Source organism: Acanthochromis polyacanthus, chromosome 17 (genome assembly GCF_021347895.1).
Source record: "Acanthochromis polyacanthus isolate Apoly-LR-REF ecotype Palm Island chromosome 17, KAUST_Apoly_ChrSc, whole genome shotgun sequence".
Lineage (NCBI taxonomy): Eukaryota > Metazoa > Chordata > Actinopteri > Pomacentridae > Acanthochromis > Acanthochromis polyacanthus.
In genome coordinates, this window is record NC_067129.1 from 1,215,723 (window position 1) to 1,235,362 (window position 19,640).

General features: G+C 41.1%; 1 protein-coding gene and 1 long non-coding RNA gene across 8 annotated transcripts in view; one reads left to right on the forward strand and one right to left on the reverse strand.

The window, feature by feature from the left end:
- Window positions 1-538: 538 nt before the first annotated feature.
- The window catches only part of LOC110958343 (neural cell adhesion molecule 1-like), a 301,020-nt gene continuing 281,918 nt past the window's right edge, over window positions 539-19,640 (reverse strand). For 5 of the 7 annotated variants that reach the window (XM_051937339.1, XM_051937336.1, XM_051937343.1 and 2 more), the window contains 4 exons: window positions 16,039-16,246; window positions 13,020-13,136; window positions 11,584-12,021; window positions 539-5,608 (listed from right to left, as the gene is read on the reverse strand). In XM_051937339.1, coding sequence (XP_051793299.1) covers window positions 5,488-5,608; window positions 11,584-12,021; window positions 13,020-13,136; window positions 16,039-16,246 — 884 coding nt within the window. In that variant the 3' untranslated portion in view covers window positions 539-5,487. The remainder of the gene's footprint in view (window positions 5,609-11,583; window positions 12,022-13,019; window positions 13,137-16,038; window positions 16,247-19,640) is intronic. The other 2 variants (XM_051937337.1, XM_051937338.1) reach the window with 1 other exon arrangement.
- On the forward strand, window positions 5,602-9,366 carry LOC127530503 (uncharacterized). The gene is made up of 2 exons (XR_007937083.1): window positions 5,602-6,267; window positions 8,202-9,366. It is a non-coding gene; the product is annotated as an uncharacterized LOC127530503 (long non-coding RNA).

Sequence of the window (19,640 nt, forward strand, 5' to 3'; positions counted from 1 at the left end):
CAGGAAAAAATACAGATCATGAAGCCTTCATTATTTTCTCCACAGAAACAAAACAACATGTGATGATCAAATCCATCTGGAATAGATTTCTGCATGCTTGCTCCAGACAAATCAAACTATTTCAGATATTTTAGAGAGTATGGGACCTGAGCAAAGAGTCGATGGACTTTGATGTCCTGTGATGCCAGCTTTTATTCTTTTAAATCCCGTTTATTACAACTTGGGTCTCATTTTAACATCTTTTCTACGACTTGAACCTGATTAAGTTCATGCATTTGTGCATTTCCAATCTCCAGAGATAAATCATCTGTGTATAATTTATACCATAATACTAGAAATGACGGTAAAAATCTACATAAACACGATCCAAATTGTAATAAAGCATCACTTAACAAGGAAAGTGTGAAGAACCAAATATATATCTATGTACAGGAAACACACTGAGACATCCACTCAGAGCATGAGACAGCTGGAACAAAGCTTTGCTAATTTTACAACCGTGAAAAAGTGTAAAAATGAAAAGACCGTCAGGACGATGGAGGTGTGAAACGTTTAATGCAGACACTGAGAGGAATGGAACCAGTTTTCTTATTCAAAGGCACTGTGTCTTTCCAGTTCGCTGCTGTCAGACTTCTTCTGAACGTCCGTCACAAACTACCGGCTACGTCTCTCCACAATCAAACTATCCGCTCGACTCTATGACAAAAGGACACAATGGATTCACACATTCACAGTGTACTATACAGCTTGCAGTCTAAAGAAGGAGGAACACTGTACAAGAAAGAAAAGATTTGTTTGTCACCTTTCAGATCCACAGCAGAGCTCTATGGCATGAGAAAAACTTTTACTTATTTTTATTTTTTCACATGAAAACAGACCGTTAGACCTCACAGGCAGCTCTACTTCCTGGTTATAAGAGGCCAGATTTATTCATTCAGATTTGACGGAGGAGAAGACTCAATGAAAAGAGAATGAGTGAGAGGCGATGCTCGGTAACAGCTTCATTTACAGACAATAATCAGCATGTTTTTCCAAAGGTATCCTCAGGACCTGCGACAGTTTGAGCTCCTTTTTAACAGTTTAGACCAGAGGTGTCCAACATGAGGCCCGTGGTCCAAAAGTGGTCCTCCAGAGGGTCCAATCCGGACCCAGAGAAGACATTAACTGCAGATTGTAAATTAGTAAAACTATAAATTTAAAATCATTTCTAGACCATGACAAGCTGTTTGGATCAGAAAGTAAAATACCAGATTGTTCTTTGTTCTTTTGCGTCTCATTTTTGTGATGTCTTGTCTTGTTTTTTTTTTTTTTTTTCTTTTTTCCTTTTTGTCTCGCTTGTGTTTTTTTGTCTTGTTTTTGTCATTCTGTGTTTTGCTTTATTCGTTGTTTTGTACATCGTTTGTATCATTTTGTGTTTTTTTTGTCTTGCTTGTGTCATTTGTCTATTTTCTCTTTGTTTTACATGCTTTTGTCATTTTTGGTCTTGTTTGTGTAATTTGAGGATTTTTTTTGTCTCGTTTTGTCTAATTTTTTGTCTCTTATTGTTTCATTTTTTGTTGTTTGTCTCAAGTTCTGTCATTTTTGTAATATTTTGTCTTGGTTTTGTTGTTTTTTGTATCATAGTTTTGTCATTGTGATCTTCCAGTAAATCCTCTGTGGTTCAGCTCCAGGTGACTAAATGTTGTGTTCCTTTGTAGACACTCTGATCTGGAATCTGTAATGTGGATTGCTGTTCATGATGTTTTGTAAAAAGATAATTCCATAAAATGTGAATATTTTCAGAATGTACTTTTTCGCACTAAAACAAAGGAAACCTGTGGAGTTGTGGTTCTTTGTAGGGTATTATGTGGTGGTTTTACTGGTCACTGGAGATTAAACGGAGTTGAATGTGGAACCTGAACTAAGATGAGTTTGACTCTTCTGGTTTAGACTACACTGTGACAGTTTTACACATCGGTTTTGTTCCCCAACAGGCATCAAAGACACTTCTTCTCTGTATTTGACATGTAGAATGCTAAATAACCATCACCAGCTGGAATGAATATGAATAATGTCTAATAAAAGTGTAAGGAACTGCTCAGAGAGGGTTAGTAGAGCTGACTGGTGGACAGTCTGGAGCAGTGGAAGAGATAACTGAGACTAGAGATGCTGGTGGAGAAAATAAAAGAAGGCTGGTTACATAAAACGCTGATAGTAGTTGTTAGTTTGCGTTATCCTTCAGCAGTGTTTGCTGGTATCTCAACCTGCGACCGTAGGATAGTAGACACACAGAAATAGTTTTGTTTTCCGGTAAATATTCGGATTCTGACAATCTCCTGGACTGTCTGGATGCTTTCAAAGGTACATCTAGATATAGACCGATCCCACCGGACAGTACGGTTCTTATTTCAGCAGGAAAAAGATTCCACGTGTTCACAGGTTTCGGCTGTCTACCGTCACATCTTCTGCAGTGATTTTTAGTGTAATGGTAGCTGCCTGCGTGCACCGAAAATGCACGATAGATCTACTGGAGACAGATTCTAAAGATGGAAATGGTGCTAAACCGACCGATGAGAAAACTATTCAAATGAATCAACACAGTCCTTTAAAATTCATCCAAACTCTGAAGAAATGTTAAATGCTGCATTACTTAAAGTGGAACTTCGTTTTTTTTTCAACCTGGGGTCTGTTTTCATGTCATTTCATACATGTGAGTGATGGAGAAACGAATTTTCAACATAGCTCCAGTATTTAGCCAAAAAATCGTGTGATAGCTCGCGCCAAAGCCTGCGAGCTATCGCACGATCTCAGAACGAGATTTGCTTTCAGCGTCCTGAGATTTGGATACAGACCACAACAAAGAGCGATCGCCAGGTAATGTGGAGGTTTTCCTTCACTTCTCATCTCTAGTATGTTGTGGGACACTCATTGAGACTATCTGAGCCGGTCAGTGTGGGGAAAAAAGCACGTTAGGGCGGACTTTGACGCGGGGGGGGCAGCTGCCCCATACTTTTTGCTAGCTGAGCTGCTAGCTGAGCTGCTAAGCTGCCTGTCTGGCTAAATACTGGAGCTATGTTGAAAATTCGTTTCTCCATCACTCACATGTATGAAATGACATGAAAACAGACCCCAGGTTGAAAAAAAACGAAGTTCCCCTTTAAATGTGTTTGAGCTGCAGCAGCCGTTTATTCAGCTCAACGTAACCGAGCTCCTTTAATATCTGGACAGGTAAAAGTTTACATGATGAAGTGAAATCAGAACCAGCTTTCCTACATCTACAACACAACTCACGTCACTGCAGGCACAAACTACTTAAATAATTAACAGCCAAACGCTTGGAGCAGCGATGACAGACACTCACTCTGACAAGCTGAGGCAATCAGACGGTTAGAAAGGAGAAATCTCAGCAGCAAGTTGAGCCATCGGAGCTCTGGCTGATAATCAGGGGACGTTAGAGGTTAAGGCAGAAAGGGAAGTAAAGGTTAGACGAGGAAATAATCAGATACGAATGACAGAATTTGATGTTAGCGTGTGGAATATTCAACCAGACTAAAGGCTTTTTTTCTTCTCAGTCCATAAATAAAGTTGAATTTGTCCGGACAGAACGACACGCTGCCTCAAACCTGTCGGGTAAAACACTAAAGGAAACCTCTGGAAAAGCTGATGTGTTTGCTTGTGAGAAAAACGGAGTTAAAGGTGTGTTCACACTTTTAAAAAAGCGTTTTACGACAACAGTGACAACCCACGCATGATCTGTGAGGCAGAACAGGTGTGTGCTGAACAGACGATGGCACTGGAGGCTGTGAGGGGCTGAAGGTCGTGATCCTCAGAGGATTCACCGCTAACTTCATCACCGAGTCCCGTCCTGAGCTTCACACACGCCAAAACTAACTTCTAGAGAGGAAAACCACATCTGAAGATGGGATGGAGAGCTGTGTCTAACTTAATTTACTACGACCCAGAAGAAACGGTGGACTTTAAGTTAGCTTTTCATTATTTACATCCTGGTTTTTAAAAATAATTTTCACGGTTCCAGTTTGTAAAATGTATTTATCAGTGACCTCCTGTTTGATGAAGACTGGATGCAGGATGAGCAACTCAACTGTTACTGTGGGATGCTTAAGACAGAAAGGAGGGGAGTTTTTTCTTTTCAAAAATAATTAATTCAGACAAAATAAGGCAGTATTCCTCCTTTGGAACTGGACACCTTTTTCTGAGCTGTTGTGACTAGGGCTGGACCCGAATATCCCGAATATCCGAATATTCGTTCGCTGTGGCACTATCCGGATATTAATTTTGGTATCCGAATATTCGCACCCCTCCTCTCGGACATTATGGAGTGGAACGAATATTCGGATATTCGTCTTTAATAGGGCCCGAATATTCGGAGGCCAGAAACCACTATTCGGGCCAGCCCTTGTTGTGACGGATTTAGTCTTGAAAATGCAAAGGGATGAAGCCCCTGAAATCGAATATTTTTGACTGTTTCATTCATCTAAACCCACTCTATTCCCATCTCCTGAAAGTTAGGTTCATATACGGCTAATATCCAGCAGAAAATATGCTTATCACTGAAGAAAAAAAGTACATTTGCTTCAGTATTTACTTTTTCTATATGAAACTGGACCACCTTCATGATAATTTAGCACTTTTGGGACTGTATTTTCCAGAACATATCAGCCAAACGTAGAGAAACTTAACTTTTAGGAAGACGGGACCGAAACTCTTTTCTCCGATGTTCATTTCTCAGAGTTTCGTGTCCGGGATTTCCAGACCAGAACCACGCGGAAACAACGTTTTCGGAAAAACAAACATCTGAATAAGATCCGAATGAAAGCAACATGTACAGAAATACAGTAACTTTGCAAAACAAACAAACAAACAAATAAACAAAACCCCCACAGGCATGCTAATGTTCTAACCTCTAGCACTGGAAATAACACATTAAAAAAAAGCTAAATAGGCAGTGACGTCTGCACATTATTCCAACAAAAAATATCAACAAAGGGAAACAAAAAGACCCATAATCCATTACCACGACGACGAGCGTACTGCATACAGAGTAGTAGTGTTGGGAATGCACACGTCTTCCACATCATGAAGGCAGTAATCTGTGAAGTAAAGCTACAGTCCAACCATGGCTATCTAGAGAAAACAACAGAGATTCTGTTCTGCATTTAACAGCTGATCCATTTTAACGTTACGTACAAGAAAGAGGGTGAAGAACACGTATGAATTTAGCTTTTTTTTTGTTTTAATCGGTGACAAATGTGAAAGGAACTAAGGCAAGTGCATGAGGTCTGAAGACACTGAAGAAAGAGACCCATGTTTTGATTTGATTTTTTCTTTCCGGTTGCGTTTTTTTTTTTCTCTTAATGCGACGGGGCGGCGTGTGAAATTGCTTTGAGGTTTCAGTGACTGTGACCACCCCCCTCCTGTTACCCTAAAACCCTCCCCAACCCTAACCTGCCCCTCTTCTTCTTCTTCTTCCGGACGCTCTCGGAGGTTTTACGCTTTGCTCTCGTTGCCGTTCGTCTGAGGAGCCTCGTTGGGGACCGTCTTCACCTCGGCCGTGGCATTCTTCACCTCCGTCTCGCCTTTAGTGTTATCGTCCTTCACTGTCTTACCGCTACGGGCAAGAAAGACAAAAAACAAAGAGATCCTGTTAACAGTGAGCCTCTCCTTCACAGCTAAACTGCCTGTGATTTTTTGTGTCATTTTTCAAAGAAAGAAAAAAGGGGGAGAGAGAAGAAAAAAAAACATGCAAGACGCTTTGAGGGAATTTGTTTTCCCTCCTGGAACTGAATGCATTTCACACATAATGGGATCAGGCTCACTATCCCAGCCAGACATCAAATAGGAGCACATGGATGTCACAGCTACTTTCAAGGAACAATGGATGGCGATGTGGAATGAGACAGGGCCGGTACAGTAGACACAATGCATGAGGGAATGAAAGGCCGAGGCACAACCTACAACACAAACTACAACACACAAGAGGATTACACGGCATCTGGACCGGCGGAGGCACAACGGAAGCAGACTTTAAAGCCATACATCACTTAAGTCCAGTGTTCTCTGCTGTTCCTGCTTCCACTTTTTTCTTTTTTTGTAAATGCAGTGCTGTAATTTATCTCCTCCCGCCCCTGAAACCGTCTCAGATGTGATGTTTGAAGACTCTGGTTGCTTTAAATATCGGCCTGATCTCGTCTCTAGAGGCTGGATTGCTTAAGACATCCCAGAGTAGTACGATTTTCCTGTTTGTGGAGCTGTAGTCAAGCAGAAAAGGTAAAAATCTAAATATATATTTGAAAACAGACAGGTCTATCCTCTGGGGAGCATGACTGCTGTCAGCTGGATGTGAGTCCAGGAGAGTCCTTGTTCTTAAAGGTGACTGATTCCAGATGGTGCTGAGGGACGGAGTGTCCAAAACGGAGAGATCGCATTCTCTGAACCTGAATGAACTCTGCAGAAATAGTGAGGAAAATCACATTATTCTGACCTACAGGAGGAATATTTCTGCAACTACAAACTGGTGCATCCTTAGAGGAGCACAATCGATATCTATTTTAATTTCATCTGGCTGCTGCTGCTGAACTTCACCGTGGAGCGGCGATGCTGAGGGATCCATCTTTGACTGTAGTTTTATACAGAATAGATCTCAGCTTTTCGGGTTAGCTCAGGCGTCAGACTGCAGCAGGATCTCACTTTTAACTCAATGTGCAATGACAATATTAGTCCCTCTGGCCATCACTTTCTAAATTAACAGTATCGCTGATTACCAAAATATATATTTTTGTGATGTGCAGCTCGTTAATCAAAATGACATACAGCCCCTGTCAAAAGTTTTGAGACGGGTTCTAATTTATTTGAATGAGAAAGTGTCTCAAAACTTTTGACAGGAGGTGTATTTGATGCTAGAATATAATTATTGTTGTCAAAAAGCAGAAAAAAACAGTAAAGCATATTAATATTTTGCCAAATTGCAGTTATTTGTTTGTATTCCTAAACTTTGGAAGTCAAAAAGAAAAGAGAGACTGTAGGAAAGAAACAACAGCAGCAAGAATGTAGGCTGTTATCAGGTGCAAATATGATGATTTTTGGTTAATATATGTGAATAAGGACTATTTAATTGTTCCAGTTTGTTATTTGCTTAATAAATAATAATACAGTGTTTAGTTTGAAACACGTTTTTGACAGATTTCTAAAATAATGTTTGTGTTTTCTGGTTTTTAAGACAGGTGGTCGAATAAATTTGTTATCTATCTATCTATCTATCTATCTATATCCATTCATCTATCCATCCATCCATCCATCCATCCGGTGGGTGTAAAATGTGTGGTTTATTTGTTAAAAAAATCACCAATTTTACACCATTTCAAACAGCAAAACAAACTGTTGTTCCTCCAATTTCAAACGGTCCTCAAGCAAACCACATGTGACATGAAGTTTATCCGGGAAAACTGACCGATTGCAAGCTTGAAATCACAATATTTCATCTAATTATTTGTGTTCTGCATGTCACATTTAAACATTTTCCAAAAAACAAACCGTTTTCTCTCATGACATTCAGTAAAAACTAAAGCTATGAAGCCTTTAGTGAAGATTCAGACATTTTTTTTGGCTGAATTGCGGGCTGTGTTTGCACAAAAATGAGAAAAGTATCGTAACAAATTAAAAATAAAAGCAGTAAAACATCTATTGTATGTAGAGCTGCCATTTCTTTGAACATTTTTTGTGGAAAAAAAAGAAATGTTAAAAATGTTTCTAAGGAATATTCACATAAAAATCCAGCAAAATTCGCTGGATTTTGGTTGATTTTTTGTGAATGTTATATATCACTTTGGATATTTTTAGGATTTTTTTGGAAGACTTTTACAAGAATTTTCTTGCCAAATTTGAGGGATTTTTTAAAATAAATTTTAATTATTTAAATTTTCTTCCTGAAGGTTTTACAAATTTTCAGAAATTTGGGGAATTTTTTTGCTGAATTTTTGAATTTTTTTCAGACAAGTAAACAATATTTTCTGGTGCCTGTAAATGAGGACAACAGGAGGGTTAAGAAAAATGTTACAGAATCAAAAGCAACATCGTCTAACTGATTTTAATTTGTTTTATTCAAAAGGCATTAAGGAATTCATCACGTGTATTTGTTTCTGTAACACGCAGGGATGTACTGCACAGTCTGTGGAGATGATCTGCAGCTTTTTTCTTCTTCTCAGGGCGCCAGAATGAATCCTGAGGAAGACTCCGCCACTCAGAAATCCAATAAACCCGCAAGAAGCCTGACAAGACATTTGAGCGTTGGGATGCTGAAGAAGGATCACCACATAGATCAGCGGGAGAGCCGAGCTTCAGTCCTGTCAGAGTTATGAAGAAAAATCCCTCCAATGACAAGTTTGGTTTTATCAAGGTGATGCTGAGCTGACAAGAGCTCTCAACTCCCCACACTTCATCACTGACATCTTCCTCCGGCCGTCCGAGCGAGCGCAGCACGCCATGAAGGAGGGGAGGAAGAGGAGTGACTGTCAGTAAGCCTCGGTAATTCATCTTCTGCCGTGGCTTTCTCATCATCCTCGCTGGCTGTCAGGAATCAGGAACATTTCCAAACTCAGAGGGCCGAAGAACTCCGAAATGATAACCCTCCACGCCAGCGCTGAAATAACAGCCGGATTAAGACGGACGGCGTCTGGGAGAGATCCTGAGATTTTCCCGCCGTCGATATCTATTATCCTTCATCGAAATGAAAAAGGGAAGAGGAGAGAAAAAGCAGCACTGCCAGGACGTCGCTCTGTGACAGCAGCTTCGTTTACTTCAACAAGTTCATTCACCTGAACACAACTGAAACAACGTTTTCCTCTACAGACGCTCTTCTACACGTGGAGCAGGAAAATCTTTATATCCAACCTATACCTGAAGGAATATATCTGCATACGTCTTTATTAAAAGTAATAAAAAACTGAATGTTTTTTATGTCCATTATGATCATGTCTTTACAAATTCTATAATTATTTATTATGGAACAAATCATTTATTAATAAAACTGACTGGATATCACTAAAATATCAACTAAATAACGTCTGAATTTAACACCAACCACCTTCTAATGAGATAAACAATAAAATGAGCTGATTCAGAAATAGTTTGGATTGTGTTCTTCTGATTAAGCTGAGATGACTCAGAACACGTCCACAATGACTCAAATTCTCAAAATGTTTTGAAAATGATCCATAATTATGTAAAAAGAATCCAGAATGACATGACATTTGTTCTAAATGACCCCACATTAAAAAAAAAAATCATTTTTACCTTGTCTCGTTTTGTTATTTCAGCTGTGTGAAGCAAACTAAAATAAAAGCAAAATAAAAATGTTGTCACTCAGGGTAACCACTGTGTTCCTGCTGTGTGTGTGTGTGTGTGTGTGTGTGTGTGTGTGACTATAAAGTTATTGAATCTTGATAAATGACAGTAAAATAACCTTTCTGATAAATATGTGATGTCAGTCTCGGTTTTCTGTTGGATTTTCCACCACAAAGCACTTTGCTGTTGCTTAAACTGTGCGACATACGGAACGATGACATCATCTGAGGTGACACCTGGACCATTCTTGAATATTTAATTGAATTATTGAGTAGTTAAATTCTGGATTTCTGTTGAGCTAACTGCTTTTACGACGTGCTTTTGTTTCACGGAGACGTTTTGTTTCATTTAAGAGCTGAAAACCAATTGAAGTGATGTGTTTAGATCACCGGAAACAACGAAAGACGTCATATTCTTCCCTCAGAGGACATATAAGAGAAAAAAACAACTCACTGATCCTATGAACAAATTAGATCATGATGGCTCTTGGCTGCACTCAGAGCTGTCTGTCCAGAGAAGCAAACAGGAGGTTAGAGGTGTGAGGACTTCCTGCGCACTCAGTTTCTCATCAGAATTTCAGATCAGGCGTTTAGCAGCTTTAAAAGCAAATCGAAGACACCTGTAACGTCAGTAATCGTCTCTCCTCGAGATTGTACGAGCGTTCAAGCACCGGCAGGAAATAGACGCATAAACTGAGAGGGATGTTTACAGCAGACAGCTTGGCTGAATTTCACCATCTGTCTTCATTTTCACTAAGCTGGACTTTTATTAACAGCTCGTCTCATCGTCCTGCTGCATATGCTTCCAGACCTACCCTTTAGATGTTCCAAAAGACTCAGAGTTACAAACATATCTGGATGATCTACAATCATTCATGATGATGCAGCAACCGGGTAACATGGGTGAAATATAAAAGTTTCTACTGGGTGAGTGGACAAACAGGTGGAGGTGGTGGTTGATGATGGAAAGCATGCACTGCTAGCATCCCAGTAGATCCCATCTCTGTGCCATTTATCTGATCAACATCTGGTGATTTTAAAGGAAAACTTCACCCTTAAATGTTCAGAGAATTCAGTGTCAGCCTGAAATGTTTGCATCCAATCAGTGCAAATGCCTCAAACAGATGCACTGGTTCATATTTTACCATATTTTCTAATTTCTACACCAAGAAAAACCTATCTTCACTTTCTTCAAACTGCAACACGACTTCCAGCTCCATTCAGGTGTAATGTAGTCGTTGCTGTATCTGGATCTTTTCTTTTAAAGCATGAATTCACTGAATACTGGAACCAAATCTACACCCCAACACATTTCAGGCCATGAATGGGCCCATTCAGATCTCCTATAAGGCAGCAGTGCTTAGAAGCATGGATGGAGGTCTAAGAGACTGACAGATTTAACATTTGAGCTCTTCCAAAACTAAGATGAGAAACCCTTTTTGCCCTTAGATGCAGAACCGAGGTTTTTAGTGTGCTGTTTTTCACTGAAATAACAATACAAGGACAGTCAGTTCAACTGCTCTGGCCTCTAAGTGACATTAACCAAATTTTAACTTTGTTCATGATCAAGTTGTATGATGAAATCAGACAAAATGATGTTAAATTTTTGAAAAGTGTGACTTAATTAATCGCTAACAGTTGGATTAAAGACTTAAGCCAGATTGATGATGTAAAAAACCACTGTGTTTGAATTGAAAGGTGAATCTTACTAAGCTGTTTTTCACTGAAATAACAATACAAGGACAGTCAGTTCAACTGTTCTGGCCTCTAAGTGACATTAACCAAACTTTAACATTTTTCATGATGAAATCAGCCAAAATGATAAGTTTTGAAATGCTTGACTTAAGGGCTAAGAGTTCGATCAAACATTTAAGTTAGATTGATGATGTCAAAACTTCTGCGTTTGAATTGAAGGGTGAATCTTTCTCAGCTGTTTTTGTGTGATATAATAATAGAAAGACAATTCAACTGTTCTGGCTCCACATAGTGGCCTCTAAGAGACATTAACCAAACTTTGATTTTATTCATGACAGAGACGTATGATAAAATCAACCAAAAATGATTGAAAAGTTTGATGTAACTGAGCACTAACAGCTGGATCAGACCTTCACTGATGACACCAGAACTACTACGTTTGCATTTAAGGGTGAATCTCTCCTTAGAAAATGGCGCCTCATGAAGCTAATGAGATGCCAGCAGAACAGAACTGATAATTCAAAGTAGACGGAAATGGAAGTGTTCATACTCATGTTGGGCTGGTGGTGAGGTGGAGTCTGTGCACGGGGCATTGGGGGCATCCTTGGCCGGGCCGTCTACTTGTGAGTCCTGACTCTGGCTGCTGTCGGGGGCTTTGACTGAGTCGCCCCGGCCCTGTGGCCCGTCGGCGTTGGCAGACGGGGGTTCTGACACGGGGGGAGTCGGGTTGGACGAGGGGGCAACTTTAGGGGTGTCGCTCAGGTCAACCAGGGGCCCGACTTCAGGCTGGGGGTTAGTTTTGGGGGAAGTGTTTTTGGGGGAGGACTGTGCGGGGGTGGCTTTGGTTGGGCTGGAGGCGCTGGTGGTTAGTGTGGTGCTCTCGCTAGCAGGACTGCTGTGCGCCGTGCTAAAGCTCTCGGTTACCGAGTTAACGGCAGCGCTGGGGGGCAGCTTCACCACCAGGGGGGCGGTGTCTGCAGCCGCAGGCCTGTTTGGTGGGGAAGGAGGAGAGGGAGAAGGTGGGGGAGGAAGCATAGAGCCAGAAAAGTGAGGAGGGGAAAAAGCAAAAAAAATAAAATAAAAAAGGACAGCAAGCAGCAAGAGACATAAAGGGTAGAAGGAGATGCAGGTCAGGGGATAAACAAAGCAGAGTAAGTGCTACTGAGCTGCAGTGAAAAAGCAAAAACCTACACAATCCAAATGTTAGCAACAAAACATTTATGGAGGAAAAAACAATCCAACCATAAACAAAGAATGAAGGAGTTTCAAGATTAGGAGATTCAAATATTTTTCACAAGCAGAAGGAAGCGACGGTCTGAATGTGTGTGGGCGAGATTCAACTCTAAACAAAGAAGAAAGCATCCTCGTATGGACGCTGCTGAGGTAAATATCCACAGAAATATATAGTGGTGACTGTAAAACATTTTCCTGTAAAAGCTCCAAGCTTTGAATTTGATGATATAAACCTAATAAACTGTTAAGCTGCTTGTTTTGCTTCATCATCAACCTGAAACGCTCCTGAGTCAGCAACGCCTCTCGAACCTTTTCCACTTAAAGTTTGCGAATTATGGAACAGCATGAAAACAAATTGGCAAAAATAAAGAAAGTCAGACAAAATTATAACATTTGCCAAGTGAAAATGAAAAGATGAGTGCAGATGCAGCTCTGTAGCTCACATCGGGGTTGAGAACAGACCGACGGTAGCAGAGCTGCTGCTGAATGCTGCATTAATCCGCTCTGCAGTGCAAACGGATCAGTGGAGTTCCAGAAGTTCACGTTATTGGATGCAGAACCTGGTATACGTTGTTTACAGCAGAGAATTAAATCAGCAGAATTACGCTGTGCCAGCCCTGCTCAGCGGTGAATGCAGCTGAATGTAGTTTGAACCAGACTAAATTATATTTTTTTTTTTGTTTTTTGCTGAGAGTAACTCAATGATTTGCTCTCCAGGCAGATTCTGTGCAGATCCTGACAATCTTCACTCACTCAGGTTCTGTCAGCGGCGTGGTCTCGTTGGGCTCGGTGGGACCTCCTCCCTCCTGGTTGGGGGTGTTCTCCTCCTCTGTTCTCACCTCCACAATGGGCTCCTTGGACTCATCTTTCCTGTTGCGAGGCAGAGAAAAAAAGCATTGAGCGAATACATGAACTGCATTCATTTGTTGAGCATCAGCACGCGTCCCATTACATCCACGGCGACACGATTAACCCCTGAAAACACGTGTTTGCTCCACGCACAGAGCAGGAGAATCTATTTAAAGCAGCAACCTGGTGATGAGCAGCAAGCAGCGTTAAGACAAAGGGGCTAAAAATAATTGGCTGCAACATGCAAACAGGCCAGGACGGCCCTTTCAGCTGTCAAACACACTCTCATTCAATCAGTCCGGCATTTGATCATCCTCCACCTGCATCCACCTGCCGGCTCTGATTGTCGCTTTCCCCTTGGGGCCCGGCTGTTATCTCTCTGATTGTGCTCAGCTTTAAAGTGATTGCTTGCTGGGAGTGACATGTTTTGATGCGAGGTGTAAAATATCTACACTCCACAGCTCTGCACACATCACCGATCGCTCCCAATAACATCTGATACGTGCGAGCTGTTTTAGCTGAAATATTAATTTGTGTTCAAAGCCGGCATGGTGAGAGACGGTTCATTAAATTGGACAGAATTTATGATCAAACGTGCAACAGCTGCATTTCAAAAACATTAGATATTTACAAGACCAGTGCCTTCTGAATATTCTGCTGCTGTCAGTGTCCCTTCTGAAAAAGCTCAGCTTAGAACGACTAATGAAAGTCAGCTTTATTGTCAGTTCTTCAATATGTACATGACGTACCAAGAATCGAAATTACGTTACTCTCTCTTCATGCAACAGCAGACATTAAAGAAACACTTAGAATGTTCTGAGATAAAAAAAAAAAAAAATAGTGTGAATTTAGAAATGCAATGTACAAAAGAAGATATAAAAAGGCAAAAACTATGTAAATTAAGAATTAGAGAGCAAAAAAAACCTGGTAAACTAAGAACAAGGAAGCAAAACTAGAACCAAGCAACAACTAAGAACTAAGAAAAGCAGAAGTGAGTGAAATGTAAACACGACCATGAGATAAGGTGGCGGATTTAGTGCAGAATATTCAGAGCAGTGATGGACGCTAGCAGTGCCGCTCTATGCTCGTCAGTAATGTATCATGCTTTTATTTTTTTGCTTTTCTACTTTTTTTGAGCAATCTCTGGCACAAGAATTTCTTTCAGGATTAATTAATCTCATTTGAACTTATCACAACATCATCTAAACAGGCTTCTGTGGTGCATACAACACAGCATCTACAAATTTCCTGTTTCTATTCCTCTTTTCCAGCGCTAATCTTGCAAGAATGACGTGACGACAAGTAGTAGCAGCAGTAACTGCATGCATTTTTAAATAATTAATGCAAAATTAACTAACACATGCATGAACTCTCAAAATATTTGTCAAACACTGAGCATTTGCGACCTCTTTGCAACAGTTTTGTTAATCGCAGCGTTTAGGGTTGACCTCAAGTTGCTTCAGTGCAGAAAACCAAATGAGAAAAGTTCAGCAGACGCCGTCCTGACACAAGCGAGGCCTGACTGCAGCTCCTGAAGCGTGTGCTCATATAGCTGCTGAGAGCAACAGCTGATGCAACCCTGCATCATCACCTACATGTGCCAATTTTATCTGATGCAATCTGCCAGAAATATGATCGTATACGGAGGTTATTCGGACGCGATTTTGCAGATGTGACGTGCTTTCTGTGAACACAAGCGCAGATCACAAGATAGTCTCGAAATATGACTGGAGAGGGCAGGACTTAGGATTTTCAGTGTTTTTTTTCCCCCCTTTTAACATATTAAAAAATGAATAAACAACAGATGAGTTTGTAGCTTCTGTCAGTGCATTAGAATCTTCTCATCACACCCTGTTCATTTAAACTACATTTATTTATTTGCTGGTATACTTTAGCTTTTTTACAACAAGTTTTTTTCCCAAAAGAATGTCCAGCAGACAGAACAACATTAGAACTCATTTAGATTCACACTTGACTTCACCTGATAACTTCAAGTCCAATACTTGCTCCGTTTTTAGCTTTGTTTTGGTCTCAAACTACTGAGGAAAAGAGTTGGTACGTACTCTAAGTTTAACTACTCACCAACACTGAGAGCTTCAGCAGGAGGCGACTGGACTTCTCTTTTAGGTTCTTGAAGACATTCCACTTTTTAGTCAAGAGGTTATTCCATCTCTACTCAACGTCTTGGATCAGAGGCGGACCATCCAAGAACCAAAGGAGAAGTCCAGTTGCTTTCGACTGAAACTCAGCAGATTATCAATATCTGGATCAGCTACACATTGATTTTGGTAGTTGCTAGAGGTACGGACCCGTACCCGTAGCCTGTGGCCTACGGATACGGCACTTTCCATTTGCCAATCAGATACGCGAGATCTGGTCACGTGACTCCCGGTAGATGCTCGAGGTACGGACCCGTAGCATCGGTACTACAGGTACGGACCCTAAACCTGACCCTAACACTAACCCTAACCTTAACCTTTGCTTACCTTTCAACAGTTTGCAGTGGTTAGCAGCTTCTTGACTTGCGAGACTCGCGTACGGGTCCGTATCTGTCTGGCAAATGGAAAGTGCCGTATCCGTAGGCCACAGGCTACGGGTACGGGTCCGTATCTGTAGCCACTACCATTATTTTATCTGCATGCTATCCTTTATCTACAGTCTATCACAGGGATACAAGGAGACAAACAACCAGGCACATTCACACCTACGGACAATTTAGAATCACCAATTAACCTCAGCATGTTTTTGGACGGTGGGAGGAAGCTGGAGAAAAGCCACACATGTACAGGGAGAACATGCAAACTCCACACAGGAAATTCCCAGGAAGACAAATACACAAACCTTGGATCTTCTAGCCACTGTGCAGCCAATATACGTCACAAATACTGCATCTGTTACTTGCAAAAAATGGAGTTTGGCTTACGTGAACGCTGCCTTGCCCTCCTCGATGTCCTTGCTCTTGGCCCCGGGTCCGGCCTTCCCGCAGAAGTTCACAGCGATGCACATGAGGAGCCCACACTTGTTGAGGAAGTAGCAGGTGACGTCCACGCCCACCAGCAGCAGGAAAAAGACCACGATGAGGATTCCCACGATGGCTCCGGTGCCCAGGCCCGAGCCGCCGTCCACGGCGTCTGCAGGGACAAGGACAAGGGAGAGGGGATATGCAAGCAAAACAGGCAGAAGAGGAAGAAGAGGGTTTAACACGGAGGAGAGGGGAGAGGAAGAAAGTTAGAGAGAGAGAAGGGAGAGAGATGATGAGGAGTGCAGTCAAGCTTTTAACACAGTGCTTCAGGTTTCAGTCAAGACCTCAAGTGTATCATTCTTTTTAGGGGGAAATCTGGAGACAAATCATGCCACAGGGACCATCCTATTCTCTGCAAACTTGATTTAAACTCCTTAAAATCTACACTTGAGGTGATTTTGCACATTCACAGAACTTTTGAAAAACTTCTTCAGTAATATGTGGCTGAAATTTAATGCAGATCAGATATTAAACTACATGTCAGCACTTTAAACTCTCCAGCTTTGACCCTTTATGACTTTAGACTTTCATAATGTTTCTGAATTTGCTTGAACTTTCATCATGGCAGTGTACAGCGTAAACACTGTGACATTATCCTTAGATTGATGTGTAACATTTAAAAAAACATGCATGATTCCCAAGTAACGGGAGTTTTTACACAGGAAAACCTTAGCAGAGCTTTAATTTGCAGATAGTACAGACAATGCAGTTCACAGGTCATTTCTTCACTTACCATTCTTATCACACGCTACCAACAGAGTGACCAAACTAACAGCTTTTCTCTTAGTTCCCATTCAATCTTTTTATCAGCTGCTCCCAAACTTTCTTTGGAAACTTAAAGGTGGGTTATCTGAGCAGCTGTTTATCTCCATATAGGCAAACCTTCATCGCATTTATAATTCAACTTTGAGGGCAAAGTGCAAATGCAGGTTATTTTCTCCCACAGATTATTCCCACACAAACAAACGTGCATGTGCTTTATAGACAGGATGGAATAAACAGGATTTGGAGGTCAAGGCAGCTCAAGGCTTTGCGGCTTTGCATTTGAAGAGGGGCTTTCTTAGCCGTCATCATTCCTTTTGGCATTTGATGACATTTCAAATCCGGACTAATAAGCGCTAGCCAAACTTTCCTCCTTTGCATCCAGCCTTTGAGTGCAAAAACAAAATGAGCCGGTGACCTCTATGAGCGCGTAAAACACATTTAGAAAGGGCTTCATTAACTGATTTTCTTTGTAAAGTGAAAACAGGTGCAAAAACACTCCTACTGATACCAGTAATGGACATCAACAGAAGCCACTGTCACCGCTGGACTGAATGATTCACTTGATCTCCTTTTAGTTATGGAAGAATCACGGTGGCAGGAGATGGAACAGTCTGAAACATTTTAATGTGGGCCCAGATTTTCATTTTGCACGAACACAACCTGAGTTACTTACCACAGCAATTCAAAACAGGAGAAACATCGATACTTGATAGTGCTTAATAGATGCGAACAGATACTTTAAAAGCACTTTGTCAGACAAATCCAAAGCTTGTGGGCATATCTGCACTGATCATGTAATTTAAATATCCAGCACTGATTAAATTTTTATGGAGACGTATCTGACTGAGTCTTGTATTTCCACACAGCTCTTGTTTTTGACCACGATAATGTTTGAAGTAGCTGAGAAGAGTGGAAAACACCTACAGTAGAGGTTCCAGGGATAAAAATGAGCAGGATTCCTTTTCAAACAGGTAAACCTTTCTTGACACGCCGCTTCTGGATGCCTATTGAGTCATTTAAGAAATGCAGAGTGCAGCCCCAGTATGCTTTTCAAAGCAGCCACCTTGATGTAGTCCCATGGAGGAACATGAAGGAACAGCATCAAGGTGGAACCAGATGCAGGGCCGCTTTTAAGATCGGGCTTTAATTTTTACTGGTTGTGTCAAAACCCAAAGTCACCACATATTCCCTTAAGTTACGACTGCAACTAGTGTCAACAAGGGCAAAAAATGAGACTATCCTGCATGTAAACTCACAAAATACAGTTTCTATGAAGGTGTACACCATGCAGATCTTTATCTAACATTAAAGTCTCTCATATTACTACGACTCTGCTTAAGGCGGTGGACAGAGTGGATATCAGTCGCCAGGTTCTGCTACGGATCTCATCAAAGCACTCTGCAGTTTGAGGACCATCTTTAAGGTTATGTAAATTATTTATACCCTCATACCCGAAGGTGGGAAAAAGGAGCAGCTCCTGACAAATGCCTTCTGCAGTCTCAAACCACTGGAACTGCAGTGAAGCTCTTTCTTCACAGCCTGCAGCATTTAGTAAAGAGTGAATGATGGAGACATTAGCAGCTGTAAGTGGTGGTTCTTGCATTTCTGTGCACACTTTGAGGATTATTGTTTTTAGCGTGGATAAAGGACCAGATGTAGATAAAGTACTGTCACCGTACAATATTTCCTGCAACAGAACACACTTTGATCGACACTATCGCTTAAAAACATCAGGATTTAGTGTCAGATCAGCGCAAGTTCGCCTAAAGTTGACGTGTGCAGTTGAGAAATCACACAGAGAAGAATTCAAACAGCAGAACTATCAGACCTGTAGAAGTAGCAAGTCAAGATGTCTCCTTGTGTTGATGGTTCTGCTGTGCCTGGGTATGAGACTGTTACAAAAAGAACATATTCAACCAGTCCAATGTCATTTGGAGCCACCAGCTCAGCCTCAAATCATATGTAATTAATGTTGTAGCATGGTCTCTCTTGTATTATCTGCCAATGATTTAAGCAGCCTACATCACAATAAAGTAAATCTGACTTCCATTGTTACCACACTGCAATTACTTCTTCCTTGGTCCAGTTTACGTGGCATTTTTATCACTGACTGTACAAGTTTCCAAGCTCTGCATAGAGTGAACAGAAACTAGGGCAAATAGTGGCTAGAGGTCTTTGAAGTGGGACAGTTTTGTTGACACACATTCAGCCTGATTTCAGAATCTTTAAAGTCCCTTTTTGGTCACTGATTAAACCCCTAGAAAATCATTTTTATGTATCAGAATTACACATTTTGATTTTTTTCCATTAAAATTCTTGCATTTGCAGCAGAGGCCACCACCTCATCTACAAGTTTGCTCAAAAAAAAAAAAACAAACTTAAATGCCACAGAGCGCCAAGTTGTGACATAGAAATACAGGAGGTCCTCGGCTTACGACGTCCTCGACCTACGGCGTTTCATCACTACATCAGAGCTGGTTACATGGAACTAGTTAACGAGTGGAATACATCGTCACGCGGCGCTATCAGACGGCTTTGTTTCCATTCTCTGGTTGAACTCCACCTTGGACTGGAATAACTAGAAAAACCCCATAACCTAGCTCCAGAATAAGTAGAAAAACCCCATAACTTAGCTCCAGAAGAACTAGAAAAAGCCATAACTTAGCTCCAGAATAACTAGAAAAACCCCATAACTTAGCTCCAGAATAAGTAGAAAAACCCCATAACTTAGCTCCAGA